The sequence below is a fragment of the Haliotis rufescens genome, unplaced genomic scaffold (assembly GCF_023055435.1).
Source record: "Haliotis rufescens isolate VD_foot unplaced genomic scaffold, xgHalRufe1.0.p SCAF_6, whole genome shotgun sequence".
NCBI classification, from domain to species: Eukaryota; Metazoa; Mollusca; class Gastropoda; order Lepetellida; family Haliotidae; genus Haliotis; species Haliotis rufescens.
In genome coordinates, this window is record NW_025964334.1 from 5,453,625 (window position 1) to 5,475,749 (window position 22,125).

The 22,125-nt window shown below is 42.6% G+C and overlaps 2 protein-coding genes and 1 long non-coding RNA gene across 4 annotated transcripts in view; 1 reads left to right on the top strand and 2 right to left on the bottom strand.

Annotated features, from left to right (window-relative positions):
- The first annotated feature begins 1,305 nt into the window (after positions 1-1,305).
- The window catches only part of LOC124148814, a 30,165-nt gene continuing 9,345 nt past the window's right edge, over positions 1,306-22,125 (top strand). The window contains exons 1-4 of one of the 2 annotated variants that reach the window (XM_048386605.1): positions 1,306-1,802; positions 10,391-10,539; positions 11,561-11,742; positions 14,767-14,905. In XM_048386605.1, the coding sequence (XP_048242562.1) occupies positions 1,394-1,802; positions 10,391-10,539; positions 11,561-11,742; positions 14,767-14,905 (879 nt within the window). In that variant the 5' untranslated portion in view covers positions 1,306-1,393. The remainder of the gene's footprint in view (positions 1,803-10,390; positions 10,540-11,560; positions 11,743-14,766; positions 14,906-22,125) is intronic. The other variant, XM_046520123.2, reaches the window with a different exon arrangement.
- LOC125374889 lies at positions 3,026-3,689 on the bottom strand. Its single transcript, XM_048386606.1, has 2 exons — positions 3,598-3,689; positions 3,026-3,445 (listed from the first exon to the last, which is right to left on the bottom strand). The coding sequence occupies exons 1-2, from the start codon at positions 3,642-3,644 to the stop codon at positions 3,046-3,048; spliced, it is 447 nt and encodes a 148-aa protein (XP_048242563.1). The 5' UTR covers positions 3,645-3,689; the 3' UTR covers positions 3,026-3,045.
- On the bottom strand, positions 10,287-22,083 carry LOC124148816. Its single transcript, XR_006863023.1, has 3 exons — positions 21,964-22,083; positions 14,758-14,843; positions 10,287-10,553 (listed from the first exon to the last, which is right to left on the bottom strand). It is a non-coding gene; the product is annotated as an uncharacterized LOC124148816 (long non-coding RNA).

The following is a 22,125-nucleotide window of genomic DNA, read 5'->3' on the forward strand; positions in this document are numbered from 1 at the left end:
GTTTAAATTGCTGTTTATACTCGGTATATGGTCTTTGATCGTACGTATGAAACGAGTTAAGGGAAAAGTGTTAACTTGACGAACTCGAAAACTCGGTCTCAAAGTTTCTTTATCTCTTTATATCCTACATTGAATTTTTGAACTGCCCCTTTACAGAAACTAAAACAAGCATTGTATGTATATATTATCATTTGTGGGTTGCGTCCTTGGGCACGCCAGAAACCTATGATTGTGGGTTCGAATCTCGGTTCGCCCCGATTATGTTTCTAGGTTTGTCAAGTCGGACCAAACACAAGCCAAACACTTCTGATAGAGACTATGTTGAGAATGTAGAGGGAAAAGGGCTTCACTTTGAGCCCCTTGTTTTCTATAAATACTGCGATCTGTGACATTATAAGTTGGTGTATAGGTAGATATAACACTAATCTATAGATTTAATCACATTTTAAGATACATCTGTGTGTTTAAAGTTGATTTTAACAGCCCGGGCCAAGTCGGACCGAACATTTCTGACTTGGATTTTTTTAAGAAAATACAGTAAAAATGCTTCACTTTAACGGCGCAGATTTCTTTAAATGCGATGCACCTGGACATTATAAAGTGGTGTAAAGGTAGATATAATACTAATCTATAGATGTAAACACATTTGAAGATACATCTGTGCGTTTAAAGTTGATTTTGACCGCCCGGCCCAAGTCGAACCCAACACAAGCCAAACACTTCTGATAGAGACTATGTTGAGAATGTAGAGTGAAAAGGGCTTCACTTTGAGCTCTGTGTTTTCTTTAACTACTGAAATATGAGACAATAAAGTGGTAAATAATTAGATATAATACTAGTCTTTAGATATAAATAATGTTAGGAACTTTAGAAGTGCTTGGACAGTTATTAACACGTGTCGTGTCAGTCTTTTGACATTCGCGAATATCCACTTCCAGAAAACATCCTGTGTTAGTTTAACACGAATTAGTAAAGGTTAATTACCTTAACACGTTAATTAATGAAAGAAGAGTAGTCAAAACACTGTCGTTTCCTGCCCAGGACATCACACCCCTACACGCTAAGGTCGGTGAGAAGCGTTCTAATCAAAGAATACACAGTCAAGACGCTGACTTTTCTACGAGACTCGCGGTATGTAGTCATAATCATCAGTTAATTACATTGTTGAAGGTGCATTTTTATTCAAACTCAATTAAATGAGCAAAACTATACGTTTGTGGACATTTGAGATCTGCCTAGATATGCGCGTTTCGTTTTATTATTCTGCAATCCATTTTTAGTATTACCCGCTGGCCCGGCCCGGCCCGACTTTTCTTGGCCCGACTTTTAGGCAATCCCGCCAGTTTAGTCGTCAAGGACACAACTGGGGACTGTGCTGTTCTGCGTGTCCAACATGACGACTGAAATCCAGGAAGCGCTCGCTTATGTCAGACAAAATGTGTCTGAACTTCGTAATCTAGGCAAGGAATGGGGGTTGAACGACGCGGAGATAGAAACATGTGTTCAGCGAGCCATGTCGATGAAAGTAGACACCAAGGAATTACCTAAAAAGAAAGATCGCAACTCCCAAGCAAGAAAGTTCGCGGCCCGGGAGACTTGGTCCCGATGTCGATGGTGCTTCAACATATGTTTTAGACTGGCAGGGGTGCTGTTTGTCGCGACGACGTTGGCAGCGGGCGTGATGGTATTTCAAGCCAGGTCATTTTTATCCTATCAGCTCATGCTCCCATATGCTTACAACATACTTAGGGCGATGCGTCTCAGCGTGAGTGTTCCGCTTCAGCAAGCATTTCGCATTGACAGTAAGTGTTGATTTGTTTGTTTGTTAATCGTAAATGTCAGAGAAAACGTCGTCTGCTTTGTTTACTATCTGTTTGTTTGTTGTTTAACGCCGCACTCAGCAATATTCCAGCTATATGACGCGGTCTGTAAATGATCGAGTCTGGACCAGACAGTCCACTGATTGACATCATAAGCATCGATCAACGCAATGGAGATCGATGACATGTAGGGCCTATCAGCCAGTTAGCTAGCCTGACCATCCGATCCCGTTAGTCGCCTTATACGGCAAGTATGGGTTGACCCAATACAGCGTTATTCTAATTTAGTCCCACACTGATTTAAAGGTACAACTGTTATGATTAGGACTATATCTACATAACTATGATGGTACACTATATTATCGCGGTATTTCATTTACAGTGGATCATCATACTATATGTTCTGTCACAACCCATTAGAATTATTACTTTTTATGTTTACTATTTATATTTTACTCAGAGTAGAAAACTTAATTGTGCTCTATTCTGTATGTGTGATTAATGCAAATTTGGGCAAAGTTGTTTGTTTTGAAGATTGAAGGAAAAAATAAATTTGTCTAGCTGTTTTAACCCTCATGGTGCCTGGACGTCAGTCAGCCTGCAAACCGCTCAGTGCCGCACTGTGATGACGTCGCGGTTACAAAAAGGTATACATTGTATCAAAAGTGTTGCAACGTCTTTATTTCTTCACACAATGTAACCAAATTGTATAACATGCAACTCGAGTTGATTGTCTTTTCTACAGTATCTAAAGTCACCAAATCCAAAAGATCTATGCACTGCCCAGCCATCGATAAAAGTGCTGGTATTATAAGTTACTACTCTTCCACATTAATCGTGATATGGACACACCCGAATACGGCAAGCAAAGTCAAGTAAGCGCCCTTGTTTGAAATCTAAATGACCAATAATTCATATAATTGGCAAGTACATGTCCTAACAGTGATAGAGGTGTCCTCCCATTAGTTAGACGTCCCAATAGTTAGACATCTTATAACAACACTTTAAACGGTTGAGTGCACACTAATCCTTATGCTTGTTACCTCAGACTTTAAAATGGAATAGTCCAGATAAGATCTGACAAACAAAGGAAAGCAGCTTTAAAAAGATACTTTAATATTATACTTAACATTTAATGACACTTTTACATTTGATAAATTTTATACAGTTTGTAACAACACTTTGTGACAGTTTTTGGTAATGTACACTTTACATTTAATAACTTTTACAGTTTATTTATCCCAGACGAAGCAAGTGTGCTATGTGACAGAGGTCTGTTGAATCGCTCTTGAACTTCTGTCTTCAGTTGTCGAAAAAGCCGGCCATAGGTTGTTGCTTGGCGATCTGGCAAAAGGGCGAACACAAGAGGGAAGGTGTTGGGACCAACTCTGGCATGAATGATGTATACTTGATCCCATAAACCTTGACATGCTGTGAAGGTACCATCCATGTAAAGGGTGTCAGCTTCCTGGCGTGCTTGTATCTGTTCTGCAGTGGAGAACGCCAGGATCTTGTCATCGTCGCCGTCGCTGAACAGTAGAAAGGGACGTCCATCTGTTGTCTCTGACCATTTGTCTTCAATGTCTACTGCTGACCGCGACCTGGGTAACGCTCGAATGTAACGCCTGAACAAGAGCAAAGGAACAGTTACACATATGTTACATGAAATATTGATAATGATTTCATTAACTTGAAATGTTTAAGAGCGAAACAAGTTATGTGGGACCTAAAAAAAGAGTAAATTCTAACCAAGTCAAAAATACGGGATGATATTTACCTGTAAAGTGCACCTTTCACGCTCTGAAATGACGGCATCGCTGGCATGTTGGCTTCATCTACATGTACTTGAGTGACTTGCTCCTCGTACAATGCCTGCATCTGTTTGGTTTCTTCTCGCGCTCTTTTACGAAGATTGCAGACAAAGTTCACTCTGGTTTCATCTTCAGGCGGATGGTTATGTTCCGACTGATTGCAAAGAAAGTCACCGACAGTCGTACATTTCCCATTGCACGTCTTGACGACACAGCTCCAATGTGTGCAGGTTTGCCTCTCGCGGTTTCTGTTGTAAATATATCCATCTAATATCAACTGCTCACTTCCGAGCCGAGAGGTGAGGTACTCTACTTACCTTTAACCAACCATATCGATACTGATAATGATACGTACCCCAAGATCATTTTTATTTGTTTGATGAGTAGATAATCTAAACTCGACTCCTTCAACTAATCATACAGTAAGACAATTAAGCTACTCCATAGTTTACATAGGAAATCTCATGCCTATTGAACCTGTGCTGAGAGTAAGGTAATTTAGGTTAATTAAACGAAATTATAACATATATTACTCCCTAAACTGTGAGTCCCCTATCCCTACCCAGTACTTTAATCTAATTAGGACCGATCCATTACACCTGTAGGTATATTCCCTCTTTGCCCGAATAAACATGTCTAACAATTGGGACGTCTAACTAATGGGACGTCTAACTATTGGGATATAACCGTGATAGACATATGATATTTATGTTGAAGTACACATTCACTGCAAATTTTTCGTGAGTTATATTTACCGATAAAAAAATTGTGCGTGTTTTTGACGTCAAAACAAAATTATGACGGAAGTGGTCGTGATTAATTCATATGCAGACTGTTTCAAAGATTATGTCACAAAACGAATGACAGTTTGGAATGTATATCTTGAAGAAATCCCGGTTACGTCCATGTATGTTTCAATGACCGTGCTCTTTTATTAGTGAGAAAAACAACTTCGGGGTAATTGACATCGTACATTTTCAAAGGACAAAATGTGAAAGATCGCTAAACAGCCCTAACAATTCTCAAATTGACATCGCTCAATATCGGGCATCATTATTATTTCTTAATAATTTGTCAAGATTATACTAACGTAATACCACCCAAAAGTAAGTACATGTAGATTCAATCAAAATTGTTGAAACGTTTTCATGGGCAGCAAATCTATTCAACAAACCTAATTTCGATCACTCGCAACTCGGGCGCCGTATGTCATTATTCACTATGACCACCAGAAAACATACATCCTCGTATCAGGTCGTATTTCGCACTTGGCTGCCTAACTTTGATCTTTGCTCAAAATATACTTGTATGGCCAGTCCATGAAATACCACTTTTTCTTTCATTTATTCATTTGATTTATAAATACGACTTTAGAAGTGTATTTACACCTAGCTAGGTATATACATGTACATTTGAGGACATACGTGATAGTTTATTTCCACTAGTTTCCCATTCCATCCCATTCTACTAAAGGAAAAGTTTGAAATAGATAAAAGGAAAAATATATTCTTGGTATTGAACTTCGAAAATTTAACAGGCAAAATCTTTAATAAAAATTGGTTTATTATGTCTTTCCTTTTTTTCTTAATTTTGGCATAGCTAAACAACAGCTTGGAGGGAAGATATACAAATTAAAATGGTGGAAAAAACCCACAAGAATGTATTGATTTTGCTCTTAGACAAATATTTATTTGAAAAGAAAATCTATTTCATATCTAGTATACAAAGCAAAGTAAATTCTAATTACTACTATATGTCACTGGTCGAAGTATTTGGTAATTTAGATCATGCAGAGTGAAAAAAGACATAAATATAACTATATAAAACATCAAAACGAAGTCACATTTACACTAAAAACTTTTTGTCTTTCAGAAATTTATTATCTCTATATTGTGAGAAGATCTAATTACTTTTACTGTTTATGTTATAAATTGGACCATTCGAGATTCCAATAGATGAAGCTAAAATATTAAAAATCTAGGTGGTTAAATATTGGATCCATTTTGACAGCTTTCTCAATGTACTCAACTAAATGCATATTATTTTTTTGGAAAATCAAGCCTTCAAACAGATATGAAAAGCACATGTCAACATACCAAAATTAGAAAACTGCGCCAAATATTCTAACACTGTTAGCCAATGACAAGCGGTCTCATTCACTCGTCGGTCGCTGTAGACATTTTCCAATCGTGATGTACTAGATATGCTTTCTAGTTCAGACTTGTAGCACGGGTTGCGAGCGGTACCTTTGATCTTACCCGTGCTGTATCATGGTAGTAAGAGCACGGTTTGTTAAAGATTATTACCATTAGCTGATGCCAAGATCAGCAAGCCCCGCCTACTAGCTTGAGAAATTTCAAACTTACAATGTTTCTTTAGTGTTGTACACAGTGTTCAAGAGTAATAACGTAAATAAACAACAAAAAACAATAGAAATGTTCATAACTTAATTAAAAGATTACAATGTAACTGTCAAACATAAAAACAACTGGACACAGAACGCATTTTGCTTAATTCGGAAAATTAATAGTTGACATTTCTAATGTGCCTTTGAAAATTCCAAAGTTTACACTTGATATAACAATTAGATTAAACGTTAACGTTACGTCATATTATACGTCACTAAATTTTACACAAACTCGCGCAATTTTGGAATGACCGTCGCAACCCGTGCTACAAGTCACTTACAACACACCCACCAACTCGTTGATTGGGCAGTAAGAGCACGGTTTGGCTTGGCATTTGATTGACAGACAAAAGGATCACCGAGGGGCGGAGCCCCGAGGTCCTTTTGTCTGTCAATCAAATGCCAAGCCAAACCGTGCTCCCCAAACAACTCGCCTTGGCGTGTTGTAACTATAACAAAGAGAATATTGTTATTTGGAAAATGAAACCACGTGTATCCATTTTACTACCACAACATTAGATCAGCTGTTTCATGTGACGTCATCCACGTCACAACACGCGAGGTCAAATCACGCGCACCTGTCCAGACGACAAATTCACACGGCGGGAAATCACCGACCGTCTATTAGCCTATTTGAAAAAAAATGCAGATTGTAACGAAATAAAATTAATTGTACTCATTGCTGACATTTCAGATGACATATCAAATAAGGGTTGAAGACTTGCAATAGATTATCATACGTTAATAGAGAGTACAGTGTACATAAATAATTTGTAAATCTAATATTATTTTTTGATCTTATATCCATGGCAGAATGTTTGATAACGAGCTATGATATATTCCATTTTCTGAAGAGATTAGTAATGTGTATTTGATGATATAAATGCATACACAATTGGTTATCAATTATCTTCTACAATCACAGCATGTTACATGTACATTAGACTCATGGAAAATACTATTTCAGCAAACCAATCACAGCGCCATTATCACAGTTTCAATGAAAGGAAAAACAAATCGAAATCGAACTTAACAGCACAGCGTATCCATAAGCGGTTAATCCAATACAAAAAGGTATTGATGTCATCATTGTAGAAGTTATGTTGATGTTTTCAGTAGTTGCATTATGTTTGTATCACGTGTACCATCGACAGAAACGGGGGCCGAGCTACCACATGTGGAACCGACCTTGACACAATTTGTTTACAATATGGCGTCGACTCACGTTAGATGTTGTGGCCACACTTTTGAAATCTCCATTTGCGACAAAATCTGAAACAGTTAGGGCAAGTCACTCACACGGTCAGATAGTTTGAGCAATCACACATGACTCTTAGTCATTTCATATTAAAAACGTAGCAGTTACTTGTCTGAACGGGCGAGTATGTAGGACAACCGGTAAACAAGAAATCGCGGCACAGATATGATGCGAACGTGCCCTGTCGATCACTTCGTGCTTGGCCATTAAATGTTTAGGTTTTGATCATGAACCTCCTGCCCATAAATATACACTATACCAACTTAATATTAACGATTATGGCTATCTTTCCATATCTTTGATTTGTATATTTTCATTAAATCAGCATCATAAACAAAAAGACAATCTGAAATGTGAGTTGGTATGTAGCGCCGTGCTAAATCGCCATGACACACAGTCGATAAACATATGCAATACTTGAACAAAAAACTTCCGTGGCCGACTAAACGTTAGTACTCTTACGCCAATAACTTACAGTGGGGACTAGTAAACCTACCTGACCAATCCGATCAGATTTTTTTTTCAAATTGGCTGTTTGATATAATAATAGTTACGTGTGTGTGACATTGGTGCATGATAAATAATTGCCTTCATTCGCAATGACAGAAAAAGATCGAGAAGCGCGGTAAACACATTACTAATCTCGCCATATTTCGCAATCCGTAGCACTGCATAAAATATGAGTTACACGATATTAACGTTGAGATGATTAGGGTGATGATGGTTATAAATTCATTCAATGAACGTCATAAATGTAATGGAAATATACACTCGTTTTCTCATGTGTACCGACCATTCCGCCATTACCGAGAGTCGATAAAAATATACAAAACGTGTAATAAACTTGTTCATAAAGGAGTGAACAGAGTTGTAGTTACGTGAATAAGTATACAGTTGGGAAAAATATGTCTTTCTGACCACTCTGGTCATATTTTTTCTTATGAACAAGGATTTTGTCTGAAAATATTTACGTGTATGTGACATGGGTGCATAATCAAAATTCGCCGTCATTCGCTTGGTGTTCAAACATGGCAGAAAAAGGCGAAGAAGTGCGGTAGCCACTTTACCAATCTCGCCATATTTCGCAATCCGTAGCATTGCATAAAGTATGAGTTACACGATGTTAAAGCTAAGATGATTGGGGTGATGATGGTTAAAGTTTTGACTTTGCGCACTCAGTGTTTGATATCAAAATTCACAGTTTAAAAAGGGCATTTTCTCGGGACCATATATGGTCCCCTGGCACTATGCGGGTATAATTAAATTTTCGTTGTGTTCATGGAAATTCCTGCATTCTGATTAGCTGAATTGGTCACGTGTTATTGCATTCATTTCCCAATGACATTCGTCACCACTCGCCCCTTTCCGTAACCCGCAAGAAGACTCGTCCCCCTATCGATGAATGTTATGTGCGAAAATACGACAGACCAATCAGAATGCGCGTATGATTACAAGTTCTTTGTGAAAGAATCCCTCAGAAACAATTTTTGATTTAACATATGTGTTAAATGTAAAAATATACCCAAGACACAGTTAAATGTGGTCAATCATACTGTATATATAATTCCGCATGTCCCGATGTGCTTTAAATTGCATCTGAAATCTATATGATATATGGGGAAATATATGTGAACCATTACGCAACGAGTTGACAATAGTTTTAGGTATGCCCGTTTGCGCTAAGACGGAACCCGGTCGCAAAAATGGCCATGAGAGGGGCACGAGTCGCTATTCGGCTTGTCCCGGAATAACACGAGTTGGTCACGAATGTTCCCAATGAATGTAAAAAATTAAGCCACGCCCACCGCGGCGCACTACTTTTATTACTTCGGAATGTCGGGGAATCCCAAAATTACAGTCGAGGGAATTCCCTTTCTGCTCACGTGTATCGTCATGCACAGGACATTTAGCGACGTTCATGCATATTCATTGTCCAAACTACCCTTTGAAACCGAAGGCCGAGAATGAATGAAACAGCAAACGTGCAGGCTCGCTCGCCTGTTTTTTTCCCGCTCGCCCCGGTTCAACTTTCATGTCTTCCGGTTTCATTTATAACTAGCATTTCTCCAACTGTGATTTACTGTAATCAGGGAAGTAATGTTTGAATCACGCAGTAAATGACCATGTTATTCGAAACTGCCGCCTTCTCTCGGACATATTTCTTCCGGTTCGTTACAGTCTGACTGTTGCAGTTCTTTTCGCCTCTTGCCTTAATTGACAGGTCAAATGAAGATTGTTTTAATCCCACTCTCCGTTGATTGGCTACTGACTGTGTAGGCGTGTCAAGTCATGTGCATAAATTAAACGATCACCTGATTCAGGTCACGCCACTGTATGTATTCCTACACCTGGAATGATTATCAATGTCGTCATTTTTGTCTGTTTTGATATATGCAACTGTTTTGGGTTAAACTATTGTAGATAAAACATGTTTTACATTGTCGAATTTAATTATAAGCATTGACTGTATATTTTTTTCGGTTCATTGAGGTATGAATCGAAAAGCCGATGTGCAAACTTTTGCACATCGGCTTTTCAATTCATACCTCAATGAACCGAAAAAAATACACAGTCAATCCTTAAGTGAAAAGTGAGGGACCATATATGGTCCCGTGGCACCAAGAGGGTTAAGCTAGTGTTCTAAACCAAACCATCTCATTGTGCAGAGATGAGTCCCTTAGCCATACCAGGATCAGCTGCACATGGGTTCGAATCCTGGATCTATATGCCTTGCTTCAGAAGCTTGGTCTGTGCATGTATAGATATAGTCTGTCTTACAGACCCTGATACAAATATATATCAAATACAGCCCATGCAAGTCAATAATGTTTGGCAAGTCTAGATTACTGCAGTATCTGAAAATGAAGAGAGTCACTGGGCTCCCTTTTATTATATTTTTATTAAGATAACTGAACAACTGTTTTTTCTGTACGATATGTTCATTTCAGAGACTAGATGTTAGTCTAGTATAGATACAACAAGCTAATTGATGTTTTTGTTTGTTTATTGTTCAACACCGCACTAAGCAATATTGCAGCTATGCATGAAAGACGTACTGTACTAATGTCTTCACTTGGACCTTTTCTTCTTCAAGAGTACTACGACTGGGAATGCCTCATTGAAAATCCCATGTTTAATGACCCTTCGAAGAACTGCATCAACTGCCAGGAGATGAAGACGGCACAAGAAATGACGGCCACGACTGAGTTCGACATCTCCATGTCAGGACCAATGGTTTTCAGGGTAATCGTCTCATCCTATTTAAGAAGGATAAATAATAACCTTTTATATGAGTTGTCTCCCTTTGACAGTCAAGTCAACCATTTACACCAAAATGTACCACAGAAATATAATTTGTATAATAATCTTTTTTAGGAGTTGTCTCCCTTTGACTGTCAAGTCAACCAGTCACACTAAAATATACCACAGAAATACAATTTGTATAATAAAAACCGTTTTCAGGAGTTGTCTCCCTTTGACTGTCAAGTCAACCATTCACACTCATATGTTCCACAGAAATACAATTTGTATAAAAAAGAACCATTTTCAGGAGTTGTCTCCCTTTGACTGTCAAGTCAACCATTCACACTCAAATGTTCCACAGAAATACAAGTTGTAATCATTGAGGAGAAAGTTTGTCATTATGTTAGAGACGTTGCCCAAACTACAAAATTTGATGGTAATTTTATTGATTTCATACATGAATGGGTTCTATTCATTGTTATCGAGTAATATATTATTCACATTTACGGTTTAGGAAACAAAAACGTCAAGGTTGTTCAAAGAGACATGTCACAGAAATTGGTATTTAAAGTTTATTGAATCTATTGGTAAATAAAACAAATTACGTAATACCCACACATAGAAGAAAGTACATGCAGCTTTCTTCTGTTGGTTCTGTGACAATTGTCACAAGTCCTATGCCTGTGTAAGGTCACTAGTGCATCTAGTAAACATGGAAGTTTCGAACAGGACTCATAGTGTGGGTCTGACTCAAATATGCCATGCATTAACAAGCAGTTGCACAATTTTGAACATGTTCTGCCACCATTTTTAATGCAGTGAGAATAGCCCACGAGATTAAAAATTATGTAATTTTCCTATTTAAAACCAGTGCTGTAAAACAGGGAGGGCCAGTTTTGCCTTGATTATACATCTAGGTTTGTCAGCACCATACCAATGCTCATGGATTTCACCAACGTGGTGAATGTCTAAGACCTGCATCACTTCAGGCCACTGATTCACAAGTTGTGACATGATGCAGGGTGCCCAGGCTCCGGTACATCTCCGTGACGTGTGGCAAGTTTTACACAAGTTCAAGGACAACCACATGCTGGCCAAACATCCCCTGGAGTGTACAGCCGACTGGGCACAGTCTACAAGGGATCTTGCTCGACCAGATTTGCTTGACAAAATAATTCAGGAGGAAAAGTTCTCATGTAACTGGTAGGTATCGCTCTCTTACTGAAACAGGTTCATACTATTATACAAAAATGAATCTATAATGATTTAATTCAAACTTGGAATAAATACATAGCCGAAAAGGATGCATCAGAGATAGGAGGTGTAGTTGTTGTTTCCAAGTTGTCGAGGGAGCAAAAATTCAAAACAATTCTTATTCTGTCAGACATCATTGCAGTTTCAGGCTCACACATGGTCAAATATTGTCTTTCAAGTCATGAATATGTCACATGAATGCAAATATGTATGTAAAACATGATGGATCACCCAAGGGTGCAGCATTACACATGGAAACAGTTCAAACACATCAATCTCACGCAATCGCAGACAGCTCCGTTATTTGCAGTTTGCAATCCGACCGTATGGCACTTTTTTTTCCAAGGGACGTAATTCTAGTAAAAACTCTAAATTCTAACAAAAGCTCGATCAACAGTGGTGTTTGTATGAAATGCTTGTAATAATTTGTAGTTGCCATTCCCATTAATCCGGATCATTGTAGGTACATGTGTCACCACCAGGGGGAGTCTGGGTCAGAGTTCGTCTCCAGCAACCGATGCTGGTCGTTAGAGGAGACGTATGGAATTGGGTGGTCATGTTAAGTCTCATCATACCCTAACTGTGTGAACACACAATGCCATTTAGAAAGTGGTCATATGTAACAAATGTCATATTTGGGATAACACTTTCTTAGGAGAGTACAGAATCTAGTACTTTCTAAATGGCATTGTGTGTTTATAGCTTTCGGCCATGGGAGCCGTGCCAATTTACACATGTCAGAGGGGTACACAAAGTACGTGATCTAGACTACCAGTTGTCAGAATTTCATTTTGTAGAAGCCTCTGGGCTGAGTGTGTTAGATACCTGACTTTTTGTGCTGGCTATTAGGTGCCTTACTCTGGCAGTGTGGGTCCGAAATCCCGGATAGGACTCAACACTAAAAGTACTAGAATCTGTACTTCACTAAGAAATTGTGTTATCCAAATATAATATTTGTTACCTAAATGTGGATCATATGTGGCTATTTCATAAATCACTGGATTGTCTGGGCCAGATTTGAACATTTACAGGTTGCATTTGTATAGCTGAAATATTGAATACTGCGGCATTAAACAACAAGTTAATATATAAACAAACAAACAAACAAACTTGTATTACTTTTATTCCAAGCTATAGAAATTAGGGATTTTTATAAGATTGGTGCAGAGGACAAAACTGGTTCCAGCATGTTATATCTCAATTGTTTTATGATAAATATCTTGGACCCATTTACATGTGCTGTTAGCTTTATTCAGTTCTAATTTGTAGCAAGATTGAAGCATTGAGACCTGGTTCAGAATTATAGCCCTCAAATGTTCTAGCATTGGAGTCTTACTCTTGTCCTCAACACAATTTAATAGTCGCGGGTTAGAGGACTACCATGAATTTTGCTGGCTGAATTCCCACCAGGGCTAACCCAGAAAGAAAGATGCCATATTAGCAGCGTCTGGACGTATTGGATATCATTGTGTTGTGTATTTATCGTTAAAGATGTCATTCTGACAATTTATTCACTAATTTCATGAAAAGAAAACAATTGCTTAAAAGTACCAGGAGATCTAGATCAATAGGAAAAGGGGAGTAATCCCTTGACTTGTCATTAAAAAGGAGCTGTTAATGTTTCAAAGTGATTTCTTAAAAGCACTGGGAAAACTATGAAAAAGGGAAAACAGTTTGTAATGACAGGTCAGTGAGTTGCCTCCCTCGGCCCTATTGACAGAGAGTTGCTTCCCTTAGCCTATTGGTCTACAAGCTCCCCGAAACCTTCGTTACACTCTCGGTAACATCGCTGCCACCAGTGTGGGCGCGGCCATTACAAGAATCTTGAAATTTGCCCTCTAACCCCAAATGTAGTACCGTTTATACTTTTGTTTATGTCTTTGGGAATGCCATCATAGTTAATTTTGAAAAGGTTTACGACTGACCATGTTTTCCAGATGAATTTACTTTGTTGTTTGTATCATGAGATTGGTTCGAGATTGCAGACAAACAGAAAATCAACCAACTTCTCCCTTACATTCTTACTATATCAATAACATGATAGATTTAATAAAATAGAAATTCAAATTGACAAACAAAGAAAGTAATTTAGCAGGGGTAAGTGTATTCGGCATCACGACAGTCGTCACTTGTTTGTAAACATAACGGTCATTTGGTTGCGAGTTCAACTCCAAGCATGGTTGTGGCCACCTATCACAGTGGGGAGTTTTGACTGGTGGCAGCGATAGTATAGAGAGCTCCGGGAACGGACTATCGCTGTGAGGAGCTTGATTGGTCTACCACAAAACCCTACTTTGCAGGTTTGGTTTAATTATTGACGATTTCTAAAAAAGTAAATAAACATCAAATCTCCAATCAACACAAACTGAGATTATTAATATATCTAATATCAGATCCAAACAATTTGTGAAAAATACAGCAATTTACCTTGATATCATGACAATAATTGATCTGACCTGAGGGAAAAATATTAAAAATACTCTTCTTGAATAAGTTAGTGCTGCATTGTGCCTTGTACAGTATTTTCTTGTGTATACAGAGGTTATCACGCGAGTGTGTTTGGGGATGGTAAATATCCTGCATTAGGAATAAACATTGTATTTAGCGAGCCTTGGCGACACTGCTTATTACTGTCTACAAACTGAAAAAGTTGGAAGAATGATGTTGGATGATAAATAAAATCTCACCCGAGTGTCTTTTGATATCAAATATATCAACACTCATTGATTAAAGTGGAAAAACTCAAACTCGTGTTGATATATTTGATATGAAAAGGCACTCAGTTGAGATTCTCTATATGTTTACGTGTCAGTGTATCTGACAGTTTGGAGATAGAAGGTTAACCAGATATGATTATTTACAGGTATAATGTTTTGGAGGTTTTTTAAATGGCTGGAAAGTAACAGGAGGATCTGTTAATCGTAAATTTTGATGTATAATAATGATCATCATCACTATGGTTACCTCTGGCAGGGAGAGCAGGGATCATCTGTTTCAAGGGCAGCTTATGCGAAGTCTGTTTCCGAAAGTGTCGGTCATCCCGTCCAATTCTGAGATTTGTATACAGAGGAACATCTTCATTGATGGGACGGGTGCTCAACATCGAAAACTTGTAAGTTTAGCACCAAACTTTCTATTTTTTCATATAGTCTACACTTTCATGTATCCATTAGTAATATCTACATTTTTTAACTTATCCTGCATTACTCCGTATTGCATTTACTGCTGTCTTTGACAGAGAGACGAACTGTGTGAGATCCAGCTGCTGAAGAAAGTTGTTTCCATCTGTCCAGGAAGCAGCGCCCCCTCCCACACAGTCGGCACGTGACCCGGAAGACATGACGTCATGTCAAAACTCATAACTGCTTTGTCAACCACATGGATCGGACGTGAACTGTATCCCTCAGTGGAATTATTAAAGCTTTCTTGGTCCTGACTTTCTTTCGTTTTCTACGACAAAAGTCTGCTGTATTACCTTTGCCTTCATTATATTGTTAATTGGTAACGTTTCTCGCTCGGGTTGTGACTCTCGTCACGGTTTTTCCGAGCGTATTGTTGTTTCCCGCCATTTTGGTTTACCGCCATTTTTTCCCGCCCTGTTGCGATTCACTACGTGTCTACGTACTTTCGTGTTTTGTGTCTTGAATTCGCTCTATGGTTGGAGTTTTACATTAAGTTTAATGATTGTTTTTTGCGTGTTTGAAGCGTAATTGTTTGCTCTTATTAACTTTGTAACAATAATAAGTTATGTTGAGTTACATTATGTTTCACGTTGTGTGTTTACACATCGTTATGTTTTTTGCTTCAATTCCAGTATGTCTCGCTGCTCTCGCTGCCGCGGGAATAAATCTGGACGGGACCCCCACCCCTGCTGCCTGGACTGTACAACCCCGTGTTACCTCACAGAGCGTTGCAGTTATTGTAGTCCCCTGTCGCCAGTCTCCTTCACCGCCTACCTAAGAGTGTCTCGGAAACGATTCACTGCAGCATCGCCCGTTTCGGGTTTCCTGTCACCTCTACCATCTACGACGACAACTCCGGCGCCTCTTGGTCCGGCGCCTCCGATGTACCCGGCGCCTCTTGGTCCGGTGCCTCCGATGTATCCGGCGCCTCTGATGTATCCGGCGCCTCTTGGTCCGGCGCCTCTGATGTATCCGGCGCCTCTTGGTCCGGCGCCTCCGATGTATCCGGCGCCTCTTGGTCCGGCGCCTCTGATGTCTTCGATGTATACGGCGCCTCTGACTACTTCGGCGCCTTTGACTTGTGCTGCGCCTCCTACTTATGGACATGCCCTTCCGTCATCGTTCATGGATCCATCTTGGATGCAAGCTTGGATGCAGTCATTGTTTGCGCAAGCTCAACCCACCTCAGCGGCGCCGACGGTGCCTCCTGCGACGCCGGCGACGCTGACGGCCCCGACTACTGTTACTTCGATTCCTGCGGCCCCCTCCACATCGGGTGCTTCTCGGTCTCGAACATTGTACACCTCGTCGCCTCCGACTGTTTCTCGGCACTCGTCCAAGTCTGCTCGTTCCCGTCGTCGCTCTCGTAGTCGCTCTCGTAGTCGCTCACCCGTACATAGACGACGACGTCGTTCCTCCTCCTCGGAAGGATCATTTCGCCCCAATTATGACCCTCCATCTCCCGAGATTGATACACACTTGGGCCTTTCACAGGTTGCTGATTGGTTGGCGGACCGTCTGGCCTCCGTCGCTCCCTCCCCGGGCTCCGATGTGGATAAAAAGTTGACGATCTGGTCTAATCCGACTTCTCTACCACCCGACCCAATGCTCACTGACCTTGTTACGGCGTTGGACGAGGACTTCGCTAAGTTGTCCCTCACGCCGTCGTTCAAGGCTCCGCGTTTCCGGCGGGAAGATTTCCCCGTCCACTCCTTCGACGTGGCCGACAGTGCACATATCCTTGACGAGGACTTACATCGAATGACGGGGTCTTCCCAGTCCGTCACCATACGTATGCCGGACTCCCGACTCGCTTTCGTGGAAACAGAACTGCGCCGTACTTTGAAGCCACTATCTACACTTGCCTCATCTGCCAGAGCCATTGACCAGGATCTCGCTGAATCCAATCCTAACAGGATCGACCACTTGCGCACGGTTATGACACTCCAACTTCGCCAGATCGATCACATGCGCAATCACCTGAGAGCTGCGCTTGCGGAGATCACCACTACTCGACGGTTGGGTTACTTGACTTCCACGGACTGGGATTCCGAATTCAAGCGTTCCTTACTACGACAACCTTGGTCGGGTCCTACCCTTTTTAATGGTGCTATCTCCGCTACCAACACCCGAGTCTCCAGCTTCGCCAGGGATGAAACTGCTCTCAGAGCCTTGGAGCATGTAACACACCAATCAGCGGCCAAGTCCTCCAAAGGCAACTATAAACCACGCCGTTCCTCCCTCAAGGTCGTCTCCAAACATACCTCGCCCTTTCGTGGGGCAGGGCGTGGTCGTGGTAGAGCCCGTGGCACTTACCAACCCCTAAGGGATCGTCGCCCCGGCAAGGGTGCCGATTCCACCTCAAAGCGTTGACCGGCGCGACCTCAACGACTTGGACCTCCCACCTCCAGCCGTTCCGGTCACCGACACACCTGTGGGTGGGAGACTAGGCCGGTTTTGGAGAAACTGGTCCATACTGGAGGACCCGTTCGTCACCGACGTCCTCCGTCAGGGGTACCGGCTCCCATTGTCTGCGCTGCCTCCTCTGACGTCTACTCCGTCAACAGCCGCTTATTCACCCCACCAGCTTCGGCCCCTTCACGACAGCATCGTTTCCCTACTGCAGAAGGAGGCCATAGAGGTCGTACACGACCCGGCTCGACACCCAGGATTTTACTCTCCGGTGTTTCTGGTGCCCAAGAAGGGGACCACCAGCTGGGGCATGATACACAATCTCTCCACTTTCAACCGGCACTACCTGGAACGTCCTCCCTACTTCCGAATGACGACGTTGCGACTGCTCAGGACGAGAATCTCAGCTGGCGATTCCCTGATCAGCCTCGACATCCAGGACGCCTATCTTCATGTACCCATCCACCCCAACGACCGGCGCTTCCTCAGGTTCTTTTTCAATGGTACCCATTACCAGTGGGCGGTCCTACCATTTGGAATTTCAACGGCCCCGTGGCTTTTCACACGGATCACCCGCCCGGTCGCCGCCTACCTACACCTGAGGAACATCAACTTCGATCCATACATCGACGATTGTCTCCTCAACAATCGGGACTCGGCGTTGCTACTGCGTCACAGGGATTTTACCCTGCGGCTCTTCAATCAGTTGGGTTGGATCGTCAATCAGACCAAGTCGGAGCTGACCCCATCGTTCCGTCTGCAGTTTATCGGGGGCCTGTTTCTCACGGATCAGGACCTCCTTCAAGTCCCCAGAGACAGGTGGTTGAAAATCCTCGTTCATCTCTTCCCTGCCCTTCAACAGGCTCGAACTCTCCGCCAATGGCAGGTTCTATTGGGTCTCCTCACGTCGGCTCAAGACCTGACTGCCAGAGTTCGCCTCCAACTCCGTCCAATTCAACGGTTTCTCGCACCCTTTATCCGGCAGCAGGATCCGGAGTCCCTCATCGTCCTCCCGGTCCACCTCCACCCCTTCCTCCGATGGTGGACGGTGGAATCGAACGTCTGCGGCGGCGTCTCCTTGACCGCGCTACAGCCCTCCCTCCACCTGTTCGTCGACGCATCCAAACAGGGTTGGGGGGCTCATCTGGGGACTCAAACAGTTGCAGGGCTGTGGTCCGGAGATCGACTCCACTGGCACAGCAACAACCTCGAACTCGAAGCTCTCATACTGGCCGTCTCCCACTGGCAGAGCATTCTCCGTCACGCCCAGTTGACCATCTCCACGGACAACATCACCGTGGTGTGGTGTCTGAGGAATCAGGGTACTCTCCACTCTCAGTCCCTGCTCAACCAGACCTTCCGATTCTTCGACCTGGTGGACCGCTTAGACTTGCAATTCATTGTTCAGCACATTCCAGGTTGCAAGAATGTTCTGGCAGACGCTCTGTCCAGGCCGGACAAGGTGGCTCCCACCGAATGGCGACTCTACCCAGAGATCTTCACAGTCCTTTGTCAAACGATCGCCACTCCAAACATCGATCTGTTCGCCACGTCTCAGAACTGCCAGCTGCCGACTTACATCTCGCCGGTCCCGGATCCGGCCGCTGTAGCAGTCGACGCCTTCAGTGTTCCCTTGGAGGGATTAAGCGCGTACGCTTTTCCGCCTCCGGTTCTCCTTCCCAGGGTTCTTCAAAAGATCCAGGCCACTCGACACTTGACACTGATTTTGGTCGCGCCTTGGTGGCCGGCCAGAAGTTGGTTTGTCGACCTCCGAAACGTCGCCAGAGACAACCCTCTAGAACTGCCAGCGTGGTCCAACCTTCTGCTCCACCCACACAGTCGGTTGCCCCACCCAAGTCCCGCTCGGTTTCATCTGCACGCCTGGCACATCTGCAAAAAGCCCTAGGAGCCAAGGGCTATTCGACTAGAGCAGCCAAGGCTATTGCTTTCGCCCATCGTCCATCTACACGGGGACTATATGATGATAAATGGTCCTCGTTCCAGGCGTTCTGCTCTGACAAGCATCAGGATCCGATGACGGCATCCCAGCAGTTCCTGGATGAGTTTCTTCTGTATTTGCGCAGCACGCGTCGATTAAAAGGCTCTACCATCTCCACGTACCTGGTCGCCATTAACTCCGTCCTTGCCATCCCGGACGACCGGAGAATGACGAAAATTCCCGAACTCCAGGCTATGCTGCGCTCGTTTCGTCTCGACGACCAGAAAGCCAAGTTCAGACCGCCTGCGTGGGATCTGAATGTGGTCTTAAAGGCTCTTCGGGAGGCTCCCTTCGAACCACTCCACACGTCTTCCTTTTACGACTTAACGAAGAAGACGGTGTTTCTACTGGCCTTGGCTACGGCCGCCCGGGTTAGTGAGCTCCACGCCCTCGACGTCTCTCGGGTCAGGTTCGAACGCGGGACTCATGGAGCAGTTCATCTTGGGCTGTGCTGGGACTTCATCGCAAAGAATCAACTCCCCGGACAGCCTGATAGATCCTTCACCATCCCTCCACTTTCGTCGATTGTGGGTGCCGACGACGTGGAGGAGCTTTTATTATGCCCAGTTAGGGCCCTGAAGGTTTTCCTGCGACGATCTAAAGCCTGCCGTAAGTCTAGGAAACGCCTTTTCCTACCGGTCTCCCCTTCGTCGCTGTCGGAGGTCAGCCGGAATACTATCTCCCTGTGGCTCCGGGCGGTCATCCTCCAAGCTTATAAAGTCGCCGGATTGGACCCCCCCAAGGCTAACAACCCCCACGAGATTCGGGCGGTCGCGTCTACCATGGCTCTGCACAGTAACTGTTCCCTCAAATCTATCATGGAAGGCTGTTTTTGGCGTTCCGACACCGTTTTCGCCAACCACTACCTCCGTGATGTAGCCTTGGAAGATGTCGCTGGCGTTCATAGCTTTGGTCCCCTGGTGGTAGCTCAACAGGTCACCAACCCCCGACGCCACTGATTCTCCGTTACCCTGAGCGGGGCCCGTCGAACTCGCTGGTGTTTATCACCACAGATTAGAGGGCTCTACTGCGTTCCGCATTCGCTCTTAGGTCAGTGCTAGTTTTGGCATTCCCGCCTCATACTATTTCTGTCACCTATTTCGGGTTCCCTCTTTTGCATCGACTCTCGTTTCCTTTGACAGGAATGGTCGCTGGTGTTCCGGTCATCTCTTGTCCATGCGGTGCGATTTCATCGGACCTTTGTCGAGGGTTTTCTTCTGGCTCACATCTGAAGGTATGCCCACCGGCCGTGCCGTCTGATAAAGATGCAATACGGAGTAATGCAGGATAAGTTAAAAAATTTAGTAAAATCTAAATATTTTTTACATTTGTATACTTATCCTGCATTACGAAGTCTAAGTGCCCCCCCTGCGCTCCGCTTCCTCCCCACGAAGTTTCCGATGTTATGTTAAAGCAGTTATGAGTTTTGACATGACGTCATGTCTTCCGGGTCACGTGCCGACTGTGTGGGAGGGGGCGCTGCTTCCTGGACAGATGGAAACAACTTTCTTCAGCAGCTGGATCTCACACAGTTCGTCTCTCTGTCAAAGACAGCAGTAAATGCAATACGGAGTAATGCAGGATAAGTATACAAATGTAAAAAATATTTAGATTTTACTAAACTGACATTGGCCTCATTTTGATAAATGTCTAAGATACCACCAAAGCCAGATCAAGAGTGAGCACAAGAATACTGTATGTTCCTCCAGATGGTCGTGGTGCGGTGGGGTAGCCAAATGGTGAAAGTTTTCACTTGTCACGCCGTTCATTTCCCAGCAAAGGTACAATATGTGAAGCTCTTTTCTGGTGTTCCCCTCAGTGATATTGCTGGAATATTGCTTATAGCGGGGTAAAACCATACTCACTCACTCACTCCAGATGGTCGCAAGGACTGGTTCGTATTCTATGTTGTGTAGAGTGAGTGTGTGTGGATTTACGCCGCTTTTAGCAATATTCCAGCAATATCACGGCGGGGGACACCAGAAACAGGCTTCACACATTGTACACATGTGGAGAATCGAACCCGGGTCTTCGGCGTGACAAGCAAAGGCTTTAACCACTAAGCTACCCAACCGCCCCTATATGTTGTGTAGAAGCTGTGTGAGCAATTGGATATGTGTGTACAACTTGTACCAGTTCTGTGATGAACAATAGTTGTGTAACGGGTTGGGGGTGGGGAAAACGTGGTTGTCAGGATGTTTTCAGTCCCAACCCAACCGTCAGTTTCCAAGAGATATTGTTAAAACGGATGTAAAAGAAACGATAACAAATAATAAAAGTCAATTGAAATCTTTACTTGTTGTTGTTCTTATTAATAATGACAGTTACAATTTCAATATGTACATGAACTAACTGCAAGTCGTACTCTATTTTTAACGCTTGTCAGTTTTGACAGTTAGATTCTAGATAATTAATTTCTACAAATTCTGTTTAATCTACTCGAAAAAGAATAATTACTATGCGCAAAGGCAGAGCCAATAATGCTGCACGGTAATTGTTAATAAAAAAACTGTAAACAAGTCTATGGAATCATTATAAAATTTCTAAAAACTTGCTGGACCAAAAACTACAACTTACGTTGAGTCTGTTATTTCTGCAACTGATTTGGAACGAGATTATATTCGTGGTGACGTCACTTCCGGAAATACATGTAGCAGAAGACGCCAAAAGTTAGAGCGAGAAGAATGCGATTAAACACCAAATAAACGACGTGACATTATCTAGGATGGATGTAATCTA